This window comes from Drosophila hydei, unplaced genomic scaffold (assembly GCF_003285905.1).
Source record: "Drosophila hydei strain 15085-1641.00,03,60 unplaced genomic scaffold, DhydRS2 tig00000237-arrow-arrow-pilon, whole genome shotgun sequence".
In the NCBI taxonomy this organism is placed as follows: Eukaryota; Metazoa; Arthropoda; class Insecta; order Diptera; family Drosophilidae; genus Drosophila; species Drosophila hydei.
In genome coordinates, this window is record NW_022045691.1 from 634,825 (window position 1) to 650,890 (window position 16,066).

The window sequence follows — 16,066 nt, forward strand, 5'->3', positions numbered from 1 at the left end:
CTGAAGGAGTTAGCGCCTGGGTTGGGTGGCTGCTGAGATGCAGCTTGCCGTATGCAGCCATATTGCAGCGCAGTTAAGCTATGCGTGTGTGTGTGTGTGTAAGTGTGTGTGCTTCCTCTTGCTCGTCTCTTTGGCCACTTTGTGCATTTCCTTTGTTTTGAGCTTGTCTGCTTTTTTCGTGGCTTTGACTTTGATTTGGTGTTTTGTTTGTGTTTTGTTGTGTAAGCACTTCAAGTGTGTGTGTGTGTGTGTGTCTTTTGCCTTTGCCTTATCACGTTGTTGTTGTTGTCGTCCTGTTGTAGGCCTATTCAAGCCTTACCTTTGAGTTCATTGAACGCAACAGCTGTTTCTAGCGCGTGCCACATGCCACATGCAACAGCGAATAGCAACCACAAAACAGCAATTCAACGATCTGCTGCCTTCTAGAGCGCAACTAGACAAGCCCAATAATAACAACGGCAAGAACACGATTATGAGAAACAGCCCAAAAACACTGGCCGCAGCGCGACGAGTTCATTGACCCAGGCGCAGCGTAGCCAGAGCCAAGAGAAAATCCCATAACGAATTCTAAGCCGAGCAGCCTGTGTCCTGTGGCCTGTGTCCTGTGTCCTGTGTCCTTTATCCTCCTGTCGTCCTCTTGTCCTACCGGCCGGGGGTACGCGGCGTGCCGCTTCGCTTGTTTGTTTGTTTTTCGCGTCAGGTTTTTACCCTATTTTCAATGCGGTCCCTTTCCATACACATTTCTAAGCCTCACACGCAACCAAACAAGGATCTATACAGCAAAGGGAGTCCCTTTTCCTGTCACTGCCCTGGCGCGCTCTTTAATGCGCCTGCCCTCTCTCTCTCTCTCTCTCTCTCTCCTACTCCCTCTCTCTCCCTCTCCTTTTCTCCCACTCCGTCTCTTTCTCTGTGTTTCGCTCTATGCCTGCGTCTAGGTTTCCACCCCTCTATGTGCTTCCAATTGGACCAGCAGCGAGAGGCTCGCAAGTCCAATTAGACTTGACTGCAGACCCTTTGGAGCAATATCTTGTCGCTTTCCAAGAGGGCAAAGTTGATTTGATTTATGATTGCGTTTGCAAAACATTTCCTATTTTGCCAGGAAGCTTCAGACTGTTTCGACTACTTATATCCCTATTGTGACGATTTCCTCAGGGTTTCGCAATTGAAAGCAATTTATATCTCAATTTTATTTAAATTTAATTTTATTTAAAATTTTAACAATTTTTTAGAACACAAACAAATTTATAAAAAATATTTTAAATTTAAAAAAAATAATAATATATTTATTTGCAAAAAAAGGTTTTTAAAATATTCAAAGCAAACAAATTTTTTTTTTAAGTTTCTTAAAAACATTGAAATTTGAAACAAAAAAATTTAACAATTACAAAAAAAAAAAACAAAATAAAATAATTAAAAATATTTTAAAATTATAAAAATATTAAATTTTGTTTTTTTTTTTAGATCAGAAAAAGATATTAATTTTATGATCACTTTGTTTCGAGCCACCAAAGCTCTTTTAAAACTGAAATAATATCTAATTGCAGTCAGCACTTTTTTTCGAATTCATTTTCAAGACGAATTCTATATCTAAATTTAAAAGATATTACTTTTAAATTATGATATTCTAGGCCTCCCAAGCTCGTGCCACTTCCTGAACTGTGATTGTGGCTCTAATCACGCATACTCCAAGCTGCCTTTTGGCTCTTCAGTTCAATTAATTGAGAACGCAACAAAAAGTGGCGCTAAGGTGCACGTGTGCTCGACTGCTGGAGTGCAGGCAGGCTGTGGGGCGAGCTGAGCGACTCACACAGAGAGATAAGGAGGGAGAGAAAAAGTGGGAGAGAGAGACAGAGCAATTTAATTAAATTCCAAGCCATTAAGCAAAGTTTTTTGCTGACAAAAAAGAAAAAACAAATTCGGGAACAAAATAAGCGCAGCAGAAAGAAGCTTGATAAAAAGATTTGAGGCTTTTGGCAATTGACAGAAGTTAGGGCAAAGGGTTGCTGTAGGCTCTACATATTCAAAAACAAAAAGAAAAAAAAAACGAAAAACTCGATGAGCATTAGCTAAATGCTTTGCTTTGTGCCTTTGGGGTGACTTCAGTGGGCTGTGTAACGCGCTTAGCCAAGGGCGCTTTATGCTGAGCTTCTGTTTTTTTCTTTTTGGCTTCTCTAACTCTCGATTCTCTTCATTTGCAGATTGAGTACGAAACGAGCGAGCAATCGAACAGCTAATTATCATTTATCAGACACGCCCAGTACAGGAGAAAGAAGCGATTCGATAAGGAAGAATTTTTAAACTGCAACCGAAGCAAAGCGCAAAAACCAAACACCACCAAACAAAACCAACAAAAACTATTAACATAACAAAAACCAAAAACAAAACAAGAAGAAGAAGAATAAGAATATAACGAATAATCATATTTAATCGTATATACAACATTATAATAAATACATATACCATATTATATATGTATAAACACAACTAAGTTCCATACAAAAAAACAAAAATACCAAAAGGAAGAAGCGCAAATTAGTAAAAGTAAATATAAAGAAAAAAAAAACAAAAATTATTGCTATCTTTTTGCATTTTTGCAATTTTATATAAAAAACACAAGAAAAAACTTAAATACTCAAGAGGCGAAAGAAGAAAAAATACCAAAAAAAAAAAAACATTAGCAAAATTTACTCTTTTATCTAAAAATAAACTAAAAACAAAAATTACTTCAAACTTAAATTAAATTTTAAACTTTAAGCAAAGCCAAAGAACGGTTTAAGATAAAAACAAAAAAAAAACCTAAGATAAATACTATTTTTTTTTGCGATCGTAGTTGATCTAAAAACCCAAAAAAAAAGACGAAACGGAAACGGAAGGCAAAGACACTTCATAAAGAGCCAAGAGAGAGAGAGAGAGAGAGAGAGAGTGAGAGTACTGTGCGAACCGACAAACCACTCGAGGGGACTAGTGCAAAGCGCAGTCAGAGCTGTCTCTTTATAAACAAATGAAAAAATACTAAAAGAAAGAAAGAAAATACCAAGAAATAAGTACATATATTCTATAAGCGTAACCAAACAAGCAGTGAGATTAAATACTAAGCACAACCAATCCAAGAGGAAACAAAACCAATACCGAGTGCAGCCAAAGAAGAGGAAGCTTAACAGTAACTGTTAACAGTAACAGCAAGCGCTAACAGCAAGCAGAGTAACTGTTGACAGCAACAGCAGCTGTTAACTGAGAAGAAAGCCAGACAACAATAACAGCAACTGTTAACCGTTAACAGGCGAGCAACTGTTAACAGTTAACAGTGCAGAGCAGTAAACGCGGCGTCATTAACATCAACATCAACATTAACACTAACGGCAACAGCAACAGTAACGAGAACATGACCAACGCCATGGATATTGTTAAAAACGGCAGCGCCAATGGCTCCGTCGACGGCAGCAATGATGAGTCGCGTACCAATTTGATTGTCAACTATCTGCCACAAACCATGACGCAAGAGGAGATGCGTTCGCTCTTCTCAAGCATTGGTGAGTTGGAGAGTTGCAAACTGGTGCGTGATAAAGTCTCAGGTAATTTGGGTAAATATTAACCAAATTTTTTACAATTCTACTGCACTAGCCTTAAGTCGTTCCGTTTGTAGTTTCGATTAGCAATTTTCGTTTCATTTATGACTAATTTAACATGCTCATGTTAAGTTTACCATGAAGTTTTCACATGGCAAACTTTCGATTCTCAAGAATCACATTTTTTATTTTTAATAGTAAAAGTTCTTCAACTATTCTTTGTTGGAATTCCTTCCGGAACAGATGCCCTGTTCACATGAAAATTTACAATGAGGATTTTGCCAGACTATTTCAAAAGCTTGTCTTCAGCCAATATTCTTCTGTTAGCCCTTGATTGTGAATAATAACCCAATCTAATTCAAATTGAATTTTGGCTGCTTCACATGCAGATGACAAATTTACCAGGCAGTTTTGCCGTCATAAGTGCATGACCTGATGTTATAATGCATAATCTGTCTGGTTTGTTCCCTTCACATGCACATGGTAAATTTACCATGAAGTTTCTAATCTTTCTTGCTTTTAATGATCTTCATATGAATAACTATTGTAGTCCAAGTCAGATAATTGAAAGCCTTAAATATCTCTAGGTCTGACTTCACAGCTTTTCTTGGGCTGATAACATGTCTGCCCTTACAGCTGTTATTCAAATGTTAAAGCGATGCTAAAGTTTTGTTGTTCGTAGCTTTTATAAGTTGTGTTATTGTCTGCACAGAGAAACTTATTGAAACCATATAAATAACATTTCGAAAACCATTTGGAATCATATTTTTTACAGTCTTGCCAGCATCATTGACCGCACTTAATCCGGCTCTGCAGCAAGGTAAGGACATCGAATTGTCCACTACATACATAAATCACATTTATCTATTTATTTATATATATTTCCTTGTATCTTTAGGTCAGAGCTTGGGCTATGGATTTGTTAACTATGTGCGCGCCGAGGATGCTGAGAAGGCTGTGAACACCCTGAATGGGCTTCGATTGCAGAATAAGGTTATTAAAGTATCATACGCCCGTCCAAGTTCAGAATCAATAAAGGGTGCTAATTTATATGTATCGGGTCTTCCCAAAAATCTATCACAACCAGACTTGGAGGGGATGTTTGCGTCGTTTGGCAAAATAATTACATCTCGTATACTCTGTGATAATATTTCTGGTAATCGATGATCGATTGACGACGAATCGATAGACGATCAACTAATTTATGCTTGTCCCACTCAGGTCTATCGAAGGGTGTCGGCTTTATACGCTTCGATCAACGCAACGAAGCCGAGCGCGCCATACAGGAGCTTAACGGTAAAACCCCGAAGGGCTATGCCGAACCGATCACCGTTAAGTTCGCCAACAATCCAAGCAATAGCGCCAAGGCCCAAATAGCCCCGCCCCTAACCGCCTACTTGACACCGCAAGCGGCAGCAGCCACACGACGCCTAGCCGGTGCCCTGCCATCAGCTGGACGTATCAGGTGCGTAGCATCCATTAAGAATCTAAAGCGAAACTCTGAAATCGGGGCGTATACTATGTATAAATATATATATATATATATGTATACACATTGAGATATATATATATATATATATATATATATATATATATACCTATAGATAGCTAGATAGTTAGTCCGAGTTATCCGTTTGTCTCGCATCTCTCGCATCCATCAAGTTAAAGAGCAAAGCAAAACATAGGCTTATATTATCTATATATAACATATATATATATATATATATATATATACTATATGATTTCTTGATTGATTGAGCAATATTTGTGCAATGGTTATATATATATATATAATTCTTATTATTATCTTACGATTCGATCTCTTTTTTTTTATTATTATTATGGATTGAACATAACTTTTACATAATGTTCCGTTTCAAATTTTTATACCTACCTCTTATGTCGCATATTTCGGTTTTCTTTTTTCTTTGATAAAAAAAAAAAAAAAACAAAAACAAAAAAACAAAAAAAAAAAAACAAATTTCTCATCATTTTTAGCATTGGAAAAAGTCCCATGTTAGCGATTAACAAGGGTTTGCAAAGGTGAATTTTTTCGACTTATTCATTTTTCACACACACACACACATTTACACATATATTGATTTTATACTCGTTCACCAATTGCCTGAAGAGAATATGTTGTTTTTTTGCTTTTCGTGTCTGTTCGTGCGTCTATTGTTGCCAGAGACTTGATATTGGATATATATAGGTATATAACTGTATCTAGATCAAGTCAAGTGAAACGTGACAGATCCAACCCCATGAGAGCTAGGGAGTTACCAAATAAGCGTTATAGAGAAAGATCGTATCACAAAAGCAAAATTGCTTGGAATACTGACTTTATTTATTGTTTTCATCTTGAAGCAGTATTCATGCCATTAAATATGTGGCATAGCACAGCTTGTTATCGATAACTTATGTAGCATGGCATAGCTTGTTAACTGCATGTTATCGATAACTTATGTAGCATGTCACAGCTTGTTAACTGCATGTTATCGATAACTTATGTGGCATAGAATAACTTGTTAACTGCATGTTATCGGTAACATATTTGGTATAGCACAGCTTGTTATCGATTACTTATTTAGCATATCACTGCATGTTACTTGCATGTTATCGATAACTTATTTAGCACAGCTCAGCATGTTCACTATATGTTATCGCTAACTAAAGTGGCACAACTCAGCAAATAAAGTGCATGTTATCGATAACTTATATGGAATAGCACAGTACTTGAACTGCATGTTATCGATAACTTATGTGACACAATACATAATGTAAGCTGCATGTTTTCGATAACTAATGTAGCATAACACAGCATATTAATTTCCTTTTATCGATTAATTATGTGGTTTAGCACAGCATGCAGCTGTTATCGATAACTTAAACATTTTATATAAGTTAATTTAATAACTTAATTTATGTGTAGCATAAAGATATTTGAGATATTTGAATTTTTTATTCTTAGGCCATAAGTTGAGTCGCCAGGGCCTGGCTTATGCTGGCTGCCCTCTTGGCTGAATGTTTACGTATGTATATGCACTCGTCTATACCATTGCTTGATCATATATCACTTAAGCTTTATATAGAAGTCATCATATACCATCAGATATCATCATATATATATGGCAAGGCAGGCAAACAGACAAATCCATTAGCCATAAAAATGAGCTGTGAACGAGTATTATGCAGTCGGTTGCGCCCGACTGAAATGTTTTTACTTGTTTGATTTACTATAAATGCAAAAATGAAAAACAAAACAAAAAAATACTAAATGTTTAGCTTTAATGTTTGTGTGTAAATGTTCAACCCGAAATACAATTTGATTTGCGAAAAAAAAAAACATCTTTAGCTATATATATATTTATATATATTTTCGTTCTGTCTTCTTTAAACCAGATTTGCATTTCAATGGAAGCTTTTTGTGTTCGATTCCAGTTTTTGTTCGAGCGCATGCGTCAGGTTTTCTGATTTTCATTTGATTCCTTAAGATCTTAATATATATATATCTATATATGATTTTCACACTATGTAACATATTCGTTTACTCTAACTTTTTAACCAAAAGTCTGCTTTTGTTTCATTCATATATACATATATAAATATATATAAATATAAATATATATATATATATATATATTTATTTATTTATATGTATATATGTGTATATATTTGTATTTTTTGATTGAATTAAAGTCGCGATAATTACATTTTGGTGCTTTTAACTAAACAATCAATTGGGCTAGAGCATTGCGAGAAAATATGCAATCAAAATGAAAAACTTTGCAGCACAGTGTAATGGTGGCTAGCATATCTAATAATAATATTACCACTATGAAAGCATGACAACATGAAATTATTACCAAAAGTAACGATCGATCAAACATGTGCGGCTAGTCGACTTAGAAATACTCTTGCAGATCGGGTTGACCGATTCGAAAGAGACAACTCTATGAAGAAGTCTTCGACATTTCATTTCATTCACTTTCAGCAGTTGCTTTAAAACTGCTAATTGACTATGAGTATGGAAAAGGATTTTACAATAAAATGTTGATCTATATAGATTTTGATCTATCAAAAGATTGCTTCTGTAACTATTGCATATTCGTTGTTTATTCTCGGCACATCAATCAATGAATCAGTTCAGCTTGTTAGTCAATCAGGGACTCAATATGTCAGTCAATCAATCAGTCGAGCTATCAATCAGTTCGACAATCAGTCAGTGAATCAGTTGTATCAATCAATCAGTTAGTCAATCAGCTAATGAATAAGTCAGTTAATCCATCAGTCAATCAGATTCTCTGTCAATAAATGATTTAATCCCTTAGTCAATCAGTCAATCAATCAATCAATCAGTTCGACAATCAGTCAGTTAATCCGTCAGTTGGGTAGCTGATCAGTAAGTCATTCAATCATTCAGTCATGCGGATATTCAATCACACAGGCTGTGGCTGTGTCAATCAGCGTCAATCCGTCAATCAATCAATCACCCACTCAAGTCAGTCATTCATTCAGACATACAATCCGTCTATAAGTCAGTCTGTCAATCAATTGATCAATAAGTCTTCCAATGCTCGCAATCATCATAAAGTTATAGCTTATATAGTTATATATCAGCTTCAATCTCTCTTATACCCATCGCAAGAGTATTTCAAAAGCAAAACAAAATCCTCCCCCCCCCCTCAAAAAAAAAAAAAAATGAAAATATTGGAAATCTATAAAATATACCCAGCATAGTGTTTATTATAGTTTTCCTCAGTGTTATGCTCAAGGAGGGGCCGACACGGTTCGTTGCGACATATATATGTACCATAATCAACAAACTGAACAATCAAGTACCCAAACTTGTCTCAAATTCCATAGAAATGCAACTAAATGTTTCAGTGTAACTAATTTATGTATGAAATCTCTTTTTGTCTCTCTCCGCTCGCTGTCTATGGATAGATACTCGCCGCTGGCTGGAGATCTATTGGCCAATTCGATATTGCCGGGAAATGCAATGACCGGATCTGGTTGGTGTATATTCGTCTATAATCTGGCGCCCGAAACCGAGGAGAACGTCCTGTGGCAGCTATTCGGACCCTTTGGAGCCGTGCAATCGGTAAAGGTCATACGCGACCTGCAGACAAGCAAGTGCAAGGGCTTCGGCTTTGTAACAATGACCAACTACGACGAGGCCGTGGTGGCTATACAATCGCTAAACGGCTATACACTGGGCAATCGGGTGCTACAGGTTAGCTTTAAGACTAACAAAACCAAAACCACTTAAGGTCAACATCTAAGCGAGAACAACAAACTGAATGGAACTTTTCTTTATACTTTCTCTATGATTTGAACTTCATACTCTCTGCCCCTCTATCCCCATCCCCTCTCTCTCTCTGAAGATTCTTTTTGGATGTATGAGCATATATAGTATTGTAAAATGTTTGGGAGTTATGAAACTATGGCGAGTTGTAGTCATAATTGAAACACACACACACACACACACACATTGACTATATTATATATATTTTGTATGCTAAACGAAATTATTATGATTGATTGATTGATTGGTGAAGATACTTAATGAAATCTTAGCGAAAATTTAGTAATTTATTTTGTTTTCTTTCGTGGAAAATTACACGCAGCACTACATAAATCAATTTTCTCATTTAATATACCAAAAAGAAAAAAATACTAAAAATACTTACGTGAAAAATACAAAAAAAAGACAAACAAACAAAGCTTAAAAGAGGCAAACACGTCATACAAACCGAGCACACAAAAGTGTCCAAGCAAAATACATCAAATTACAAAAAAAAAAAAAAAAAATACTGACGAAAAAAATACTAAACTTAATTGCATTTTTTTTGTGGTTTATTTTTTTTATTAAGCTAAATTGAATTAAAAATTATATATTAAAAAAAATACTGACAACAAATACTAAACTTAATTGAATTACAATTTTTTTGTTTATTTTCATTATTATGATAACTTAAACTAAATTGAATATTAAAATTACGTAACTAAATTATTTAACGTTTATTAAAATACAAAAAAAAAAAGAAAAAATAAAATACATAAGAAATACAAAATATAATACAATTATAATTAAAGAAGAAAATACTTAAAAGAAAAATACTAATTTGTAAAGAACTTATTCAGAATACCAAAAAAGACAAAACACAAAATACTAGGCACATCTGGTATATACCGAATGCTGCTTTTGATTGCTATATATATTGTATTTGTATATTGTGTTCGTTATGCAACAACTTAATTAACTCAATTAACTTAATTAAACTTAATTAAACAATTAATTAACTCATTAATTATAATATTTAATATATGCTTCTATTCCAAACAAGTTTGTTTCAATTCGATTTCGCATTGATTTGAAACACAATATAAATGAACCCATCAGTCCGATGTGCTGGTCCACTCGCGATCAGTATCAATCATTAAATACATCAAACATACATCATACATCATGCATACATTCATCACTCAATTATCATTCATACATCATAACTTATAACCATTATTATTATATATATGTAAACGTTTTAATCTGATTTTTTTCGTCGTCGTCTAACTTAAAATGAAAAATTCCAAAAAAACCAAAAAAACAAAAAAAAATACAAAATACCAAAGTATATTCAATATTGTATGTGCAAAATGAAAAGAAAGAAAACATTATTATATATTATATTATATTATATTATTACGCCTACTTATTATTCCATTTTTATATAATTATATCTTATGAATAAAACACAAAAGAAACGCAAAAACATCAACCAAACTAAGCAACAAAAAAAAAAAAAAAAAATACCAAAAGCCTAAGAAAAACACAAAATAAAAACACATGAAACAATTTGTGTGAACTATTCAAAAACTATGCGAAAGAAAAAAACCAAAAACAAAACAAAACAAAAAATACCAAATTTGTTTCCTTTTTTACTACACACACACCTATACACTGAAAATTGGCAACGCTGCGTTGCAAGTTGGCTACATTTCAAGCAAACAACTGAAATTCTGCAACGCCGCTTGACTGACGGCATTGACAACAATAGTAAAGCAAAATTGGCAACATCGAAAGTGAAAATTAAGTATGGCAACGTTGCCTGCAATTGACTGTCTGCTTACCTAACCTTACCTAACGTGATCGGTAGCAGCTGAAATTTGGCAACGCTCTATTGCAAATTGGCAGCGTTGCAAGCCAAGCAACGATTGTTTGATTGACTATTTGTCTGCCTCATTGACTAGCTCATTCATAATGGAGCAGCATTTGCTAGAGCTCGAACTTTGGCAACTGAAAATTGGCAACGTTGCAGCGCAATGGCCATGTTTTATTGCACCGTTAACAGCTTAGTTTCTATTTTAATCTTCATTCAAATTTTACACAATTGTTTATCCATTCTCTTTTGGACATCTTTGAGCTGCTACAAACGGGTAACTGAAGTGCGGCAACAGCGCCAAAGGCCAGTTCAATTTACAGACAAAAACAATTTCAAAGAATCACTAAACAACAACAACAACAACAACAGCACTCGCATATTTTTTTCTATATTGAATAAAACGAAATGAAAGTAGAGAAAAGTTGAATGCAAAACGTTTTCCAACACTTGCAACAACAAATACTAACCTACAAGATAGGTGCATAAGATATATATGTATATATATATATATATATATATATATGCATATATATATATATATATATATATATATATAAATATATGTATATGTGAGCCTACTTAAATAGATGTCCCGCCCCCTGAACAGCAATCGATTTAAAGGAATATTATAATAATACGTTTTATAAGGAAAGAGACTCGTTTTTTTTTCGATTTTGTGCTTAAAGTACGGCCACATCTACATGGCGAGCGGGCACACTGCGAAAAGAAAAAGAAGAGAATACTTAAGTTAGTTAAAACGAACAACTTAAGCAAGGCGAACTAAAGTTGAAAACACCAAATTTTAAATATATATATATATATATATATATATATATATACATAAATATATATGAAGGATGTAAAATTTTTATAGTAAAATTTATAATTATATTGAATAATGAGTATATATAAAAATATATATCTCTTTCTATGTATACATATATATATATATATACATATATATATATATATATATATATATATATATATATATATATATATATATATATATATATATATATATATATATATATATATATATATACATAAATGTTGAAGAAAGCGAAAAAGAAATGAAATGAAATGAAATCAAATGTGAAAGACATTTAAAAAATACCACAAAAATTGGACAAACCAAAATGCGAAACAGCGATAAAAGATAGATACAAAAATGGTATTCGATAAACGATAAACGATAATCGATAACAACTAGTCACTTCAATGTATGTATGTGTGTGTGTCTAGAAGCCGACGAGAAAGTAAATTAAATAAAACATTAACATACTCCACTCGATGTGCATAGAACTTAATGGATTTAATCACACTTAATACCAAATAGATAATACATATATACACATATATATACATATATAAATATATATATATATATATATATTTATATATATATATACATATATACAAACATTATAATATCCAACACGTTAGCCGGACGCCAGATCGGCTCTGTGCCATTTTATTCAAGAAAGCAATATTAAAATGTGACTCGAGTTGGCCTTGGCCAAGGAATAATGAACACAATGAATATGTTAAGAACGTCGAGAGTCAAAGCCACTGTTAGCACTGCGAGCCTAGCCTAGACGTTTCAGAAGTCTTATACTTATACTTATAAATCGATAAGTTATCGATATTCCCAAGCTTTGATGTATACGGATTTACTTATTTGTAAACTCTTCAGCTGAATGCTTTTAGTTACTTTCCAAACTAGCTTCAAATATATATTATTATAGATCGATTTGTTATGGATTATCTTGAAGTTTTCTTAGTTTTCCATTTTCGTAAAAAGTTTCAAATATATTCACTTGTTTTTCAATATGTCATATTTCGATAAGTTGTCGGTTTTCCAGAATTTTTATATATGATTAACTTATCAGTATGCTCTTAAATTAAATGCTATTAGTCACATTTAAAATATGTCTCGAATATATTACATTTTGGTTCGATATGTCACATATCGGAAAATTATCGATTATATTTTTCCGATAACTTATCGATTTTCGCAAGTTTTTATTTAAGATTTTCTTAATATTCTAGTTTTATTTACTATCTAAGCACACTTGAAAAATATTGGCTTGTAATTCAAAATGTCATATTATGATAAGTTATCGATTAACTTAAAGTTTACTATATAAGAGTTAAAGGATATCGATGATCTGAAATTTTGATAAATATTGAAATTTTCTTAGTCAATATTTAGAGAAAGAACTTTAAAATATTTTTTGCTTCTACATCATTTAATGTCGATAAGCGGTTCTTAATCGATTTTTAAAATTTTTACACATAGCTAGAATTGGGAAATCTTTAGCAAATCGATTTTCCATATATTTCCGATGCTTGAAAGCCTTTGGCTAGAGATGTGCGCAGCTGTACAAATTGAAAGCCAAGCAACTCGGTCACAGAAGTCACAGTGTGCACACATAAGTGTACGCTATACAATTACCTAAATATTTAGCTAAAGGATAGTAGTACATTTTAAAAAGGAAGAATATGCAGCCAGGAAGAGAACGACGATGGGATGCAAGGAAACACACATAAGCACAAATATACACTGACAGAAAAGAGCGAGGTTGAAGAGAAAAACAACAATGAAAATCATAAACTAAGCATGAAATGCATTTAAAACTAAATTCTACAGATATATACAAATATATGTGTTTACTCAAAAGTTCGGGAAAGCAACTAAAAAGCGTTTGACCGAAAAGAACTTCCAACACTTGAACATTTTGCAACACTGAAACGCACACAGACACACACACACACAAAGCAAATTTAAAGGAAAACTAAACTATGATAGATCGAATACCGTTGTGCAATATGATAATGATCAATAATAACGATACAGATGCGGCTGACAGTCGATAGTCGCTAATCGATAGTTATATACGATAACTGAATTTAGTTGATAAGCACTTAGGCAAAATACTAACCAGCCAAAAGCCGATGCCAAGGCATGCGGGCATATTAACACGGTCTAGGCTAAATGGCGAAACAAGCAAAACGCTATGCTAAGCCATGAGAATCGCATAGGCAGGCGCACACTGGTGTCGCTGCCTAAAATGTGATTTCAACTATCTTTTATTATATATATATATATATAAATATATATATATATATATATATATGTATGTATGTATGTATGTATGTATGTATGTATGACTATATATCGACTACAGCAACAACATTCAAATGCGAATGTTTTTTTTTCGTGGATAATGAAAGAGACACGATATGAAGAGTATATCCAAAAAGAAAAAACATAAGATGATAAATCATATACGTAGCCGCTTTGTCAACGGAACGCGCCCAAAACAAATACACGAAACACAAGAAAACCAAAGAAAAACTCCAAGAAAATCAGAAGTAAAATAAAAACAAAAATATATTTATATTAAGAAAATATACTATATAAGAAATTGCTACACAGAGACACACACACTCCCACACACACGCTCCTATCTATTTGATTATGTATGCTATTTATTGATTGTCTATGAAGATATATGTATTACTTTGTATGCACTCAGACTTGTACTTGAATATTTATTGGATTGTATTAACACTTAGTTTAAACACATCGTAATCCAAAACAAAAACGAAAATACTTACCAAATATCTATATAAATTTGTATTTATATTCTAGTTACATTTGTATTCATATACCTCTAAAAATATGTATTGTTTGCCTGCTTTTCAAATCAAATCAAATCGAACCAGCCAAACATCAGCCCAGTCAGAGCTCTGAATCTGATATCTGAACTCGCTCTCTTCTTTTGCGTATGAAGAAGAGGAAGAGGAAGAAGAAGCAGCAGCAGTGGATAAAAGTGTTGCATACTTAGCTGAAATTGGGTATATCGATATGTCGATATCGATAACGATATATCGAATTAGAATATTAACTACAAGATTCACACAGACACAAACACACTCCCTCACACACACATACACATTTAGATGCATATATGATTATTATATATAAAAGCAAAAACAAAACGAAAGCAAAAAACTTATTAACAGAATTTAATCTATATATCGTACATACTTATAATTGATATGGATGTATGTATAATATTATACTTAATTGTAATTATAATTATAATTATATAATTATAATTATTATTGTATTTGTATTTTATTGTATTGCCATGTATTAGTTTTGTTCTACACTCTTTTGCTCTTTCATAAATAAAAGAAAAATCAACAAAAAAAACCAAAAAAAAAAATATTAAAAAAAAAACATCCAAATTTTTAACGAAATCGAACAGATAACGAAGTTAAGATGAGAAACCAAAACCTACAAAAAAGAAAAAAAAAATAACAAAAACAAACAAAAATAAAAACAACGTGAATTTAAATGAAAAAGATTTTGGACTTCTAGTTTTACTCGACTCTGAGCGATCACATAGAGCGATGATCGCTTTTGCTATCTGTCTGTCTCTTTCTTGTTCTCTACTCATCTATTTTCTCTCACTATTAGCATGTCTCTCTCTCTATTCTCTGTCTCTCTGTTTCTTACTTGATTTCTCGCTCCCTTACACTATGCTCTTCTATCGCCATTACTTATTCTTTTTCATGCTTCCTCTTCTTTTTTTGCTCTCTATCTATCTCTCTCTCTCTGCAGCTCTTTGTATATGGCTTAGAGTATTTATATCTAACCTCATTCTCTTTTTCTCTCTTTGTCATTATTATCTTTACCTGTCTCGCTCTTCTATTAATTCTTCCATTTATTCTTTCTCTTTGCCCTTCTTAACATATATTTCGTTTTCATTTATTGCTCTGTCCCTCTCTCTCTCTCTCTCTCTCTGTCTTAGTATGCATTAGCCCCTTGATCTGTCTCTTTGTATATCTTTCATTTCTGTGAGAAGAATTTATCATTTACATATTTCTCTCTCTCTCTCTCTCTCTCTCTTTTTTTTCCCCTCTCTCTCTAATAGTCAAGTTCCATAGATACATGCCATATAGACAGATATCTTAGAGTCGCTTTCATATGCAAAGTTCCATAGTTAACATTGCTTAAGTCCAACAAAAAAACTCTTCTGTTTTACAGATAACATGATTTATTTCCACTAAATACTGTTAAAAGTTGTTGATTGATTGGTTAAATAGGTATTATAACATATGTATATATATATATATTTTGCAAATATCATGATCCCTTTCCTATATCCCTTTTCAATTGTATTACTTTGTTGATATTTGAACTTTCCAGATATTAGGTTATATTCGATTACTTGTTTATAGATATATAGTTACTTTATCTGAATATATATGTATGTCTGTATATAGATATATATATATATATAGTATGCAAATTGTGTTGGC

At 32.9% G+C, this 16,066-nt stretch overlaps 1 protein-coding gene across 4 annotated transcripts; it reads left to right on the forward strand.

Moving 5' to 3' along the window:
- Nucleotides 1-2,720: 2,720 nt before the first annotated feature.
- Nucleotides 2,721-9,377, forward strand: LOC111593411 (ELAV-like protein 2). Of its 4 annotated transcripts, none has more exons than XM_023306138.2 (6): nucleotides 2,721-3,581; nucleotides 4,342-4,386; nucleotides 4,465-4,722; nucleotides 4,788-5,031; nucleotides 5,565-5,609; nucleotides 8,511-9,377. In XM_023306138.2, exons 1-6 carry the CDS (start codon nucleotides 3,383-3,385, stop codon nucleotides 8,833-8,835), a joined length of 1,116 nt encoding a protein of 371 aa, XP_023161906.1. In that variant the 5' UTR covers nucleotides 2,721-3,382; the 3' UTR covers nucleotides 8,836-9,377. The 4 variants fall into 4 exon arrangements, with proteins under 4 accessions (XP_023161906.1, XP_023161907.1, XP_023161908.1 ...); XM_023306139.2 differs by having other exon boundaries at nucleotides 2,721-3,572; XM_023306140.2 differs by lacking the exon at nucleotides 5,565-5,609.
- The last annotated feature ends 6,689 nt before the right edge of the window (nucleotides 9,378-16,066 follow it).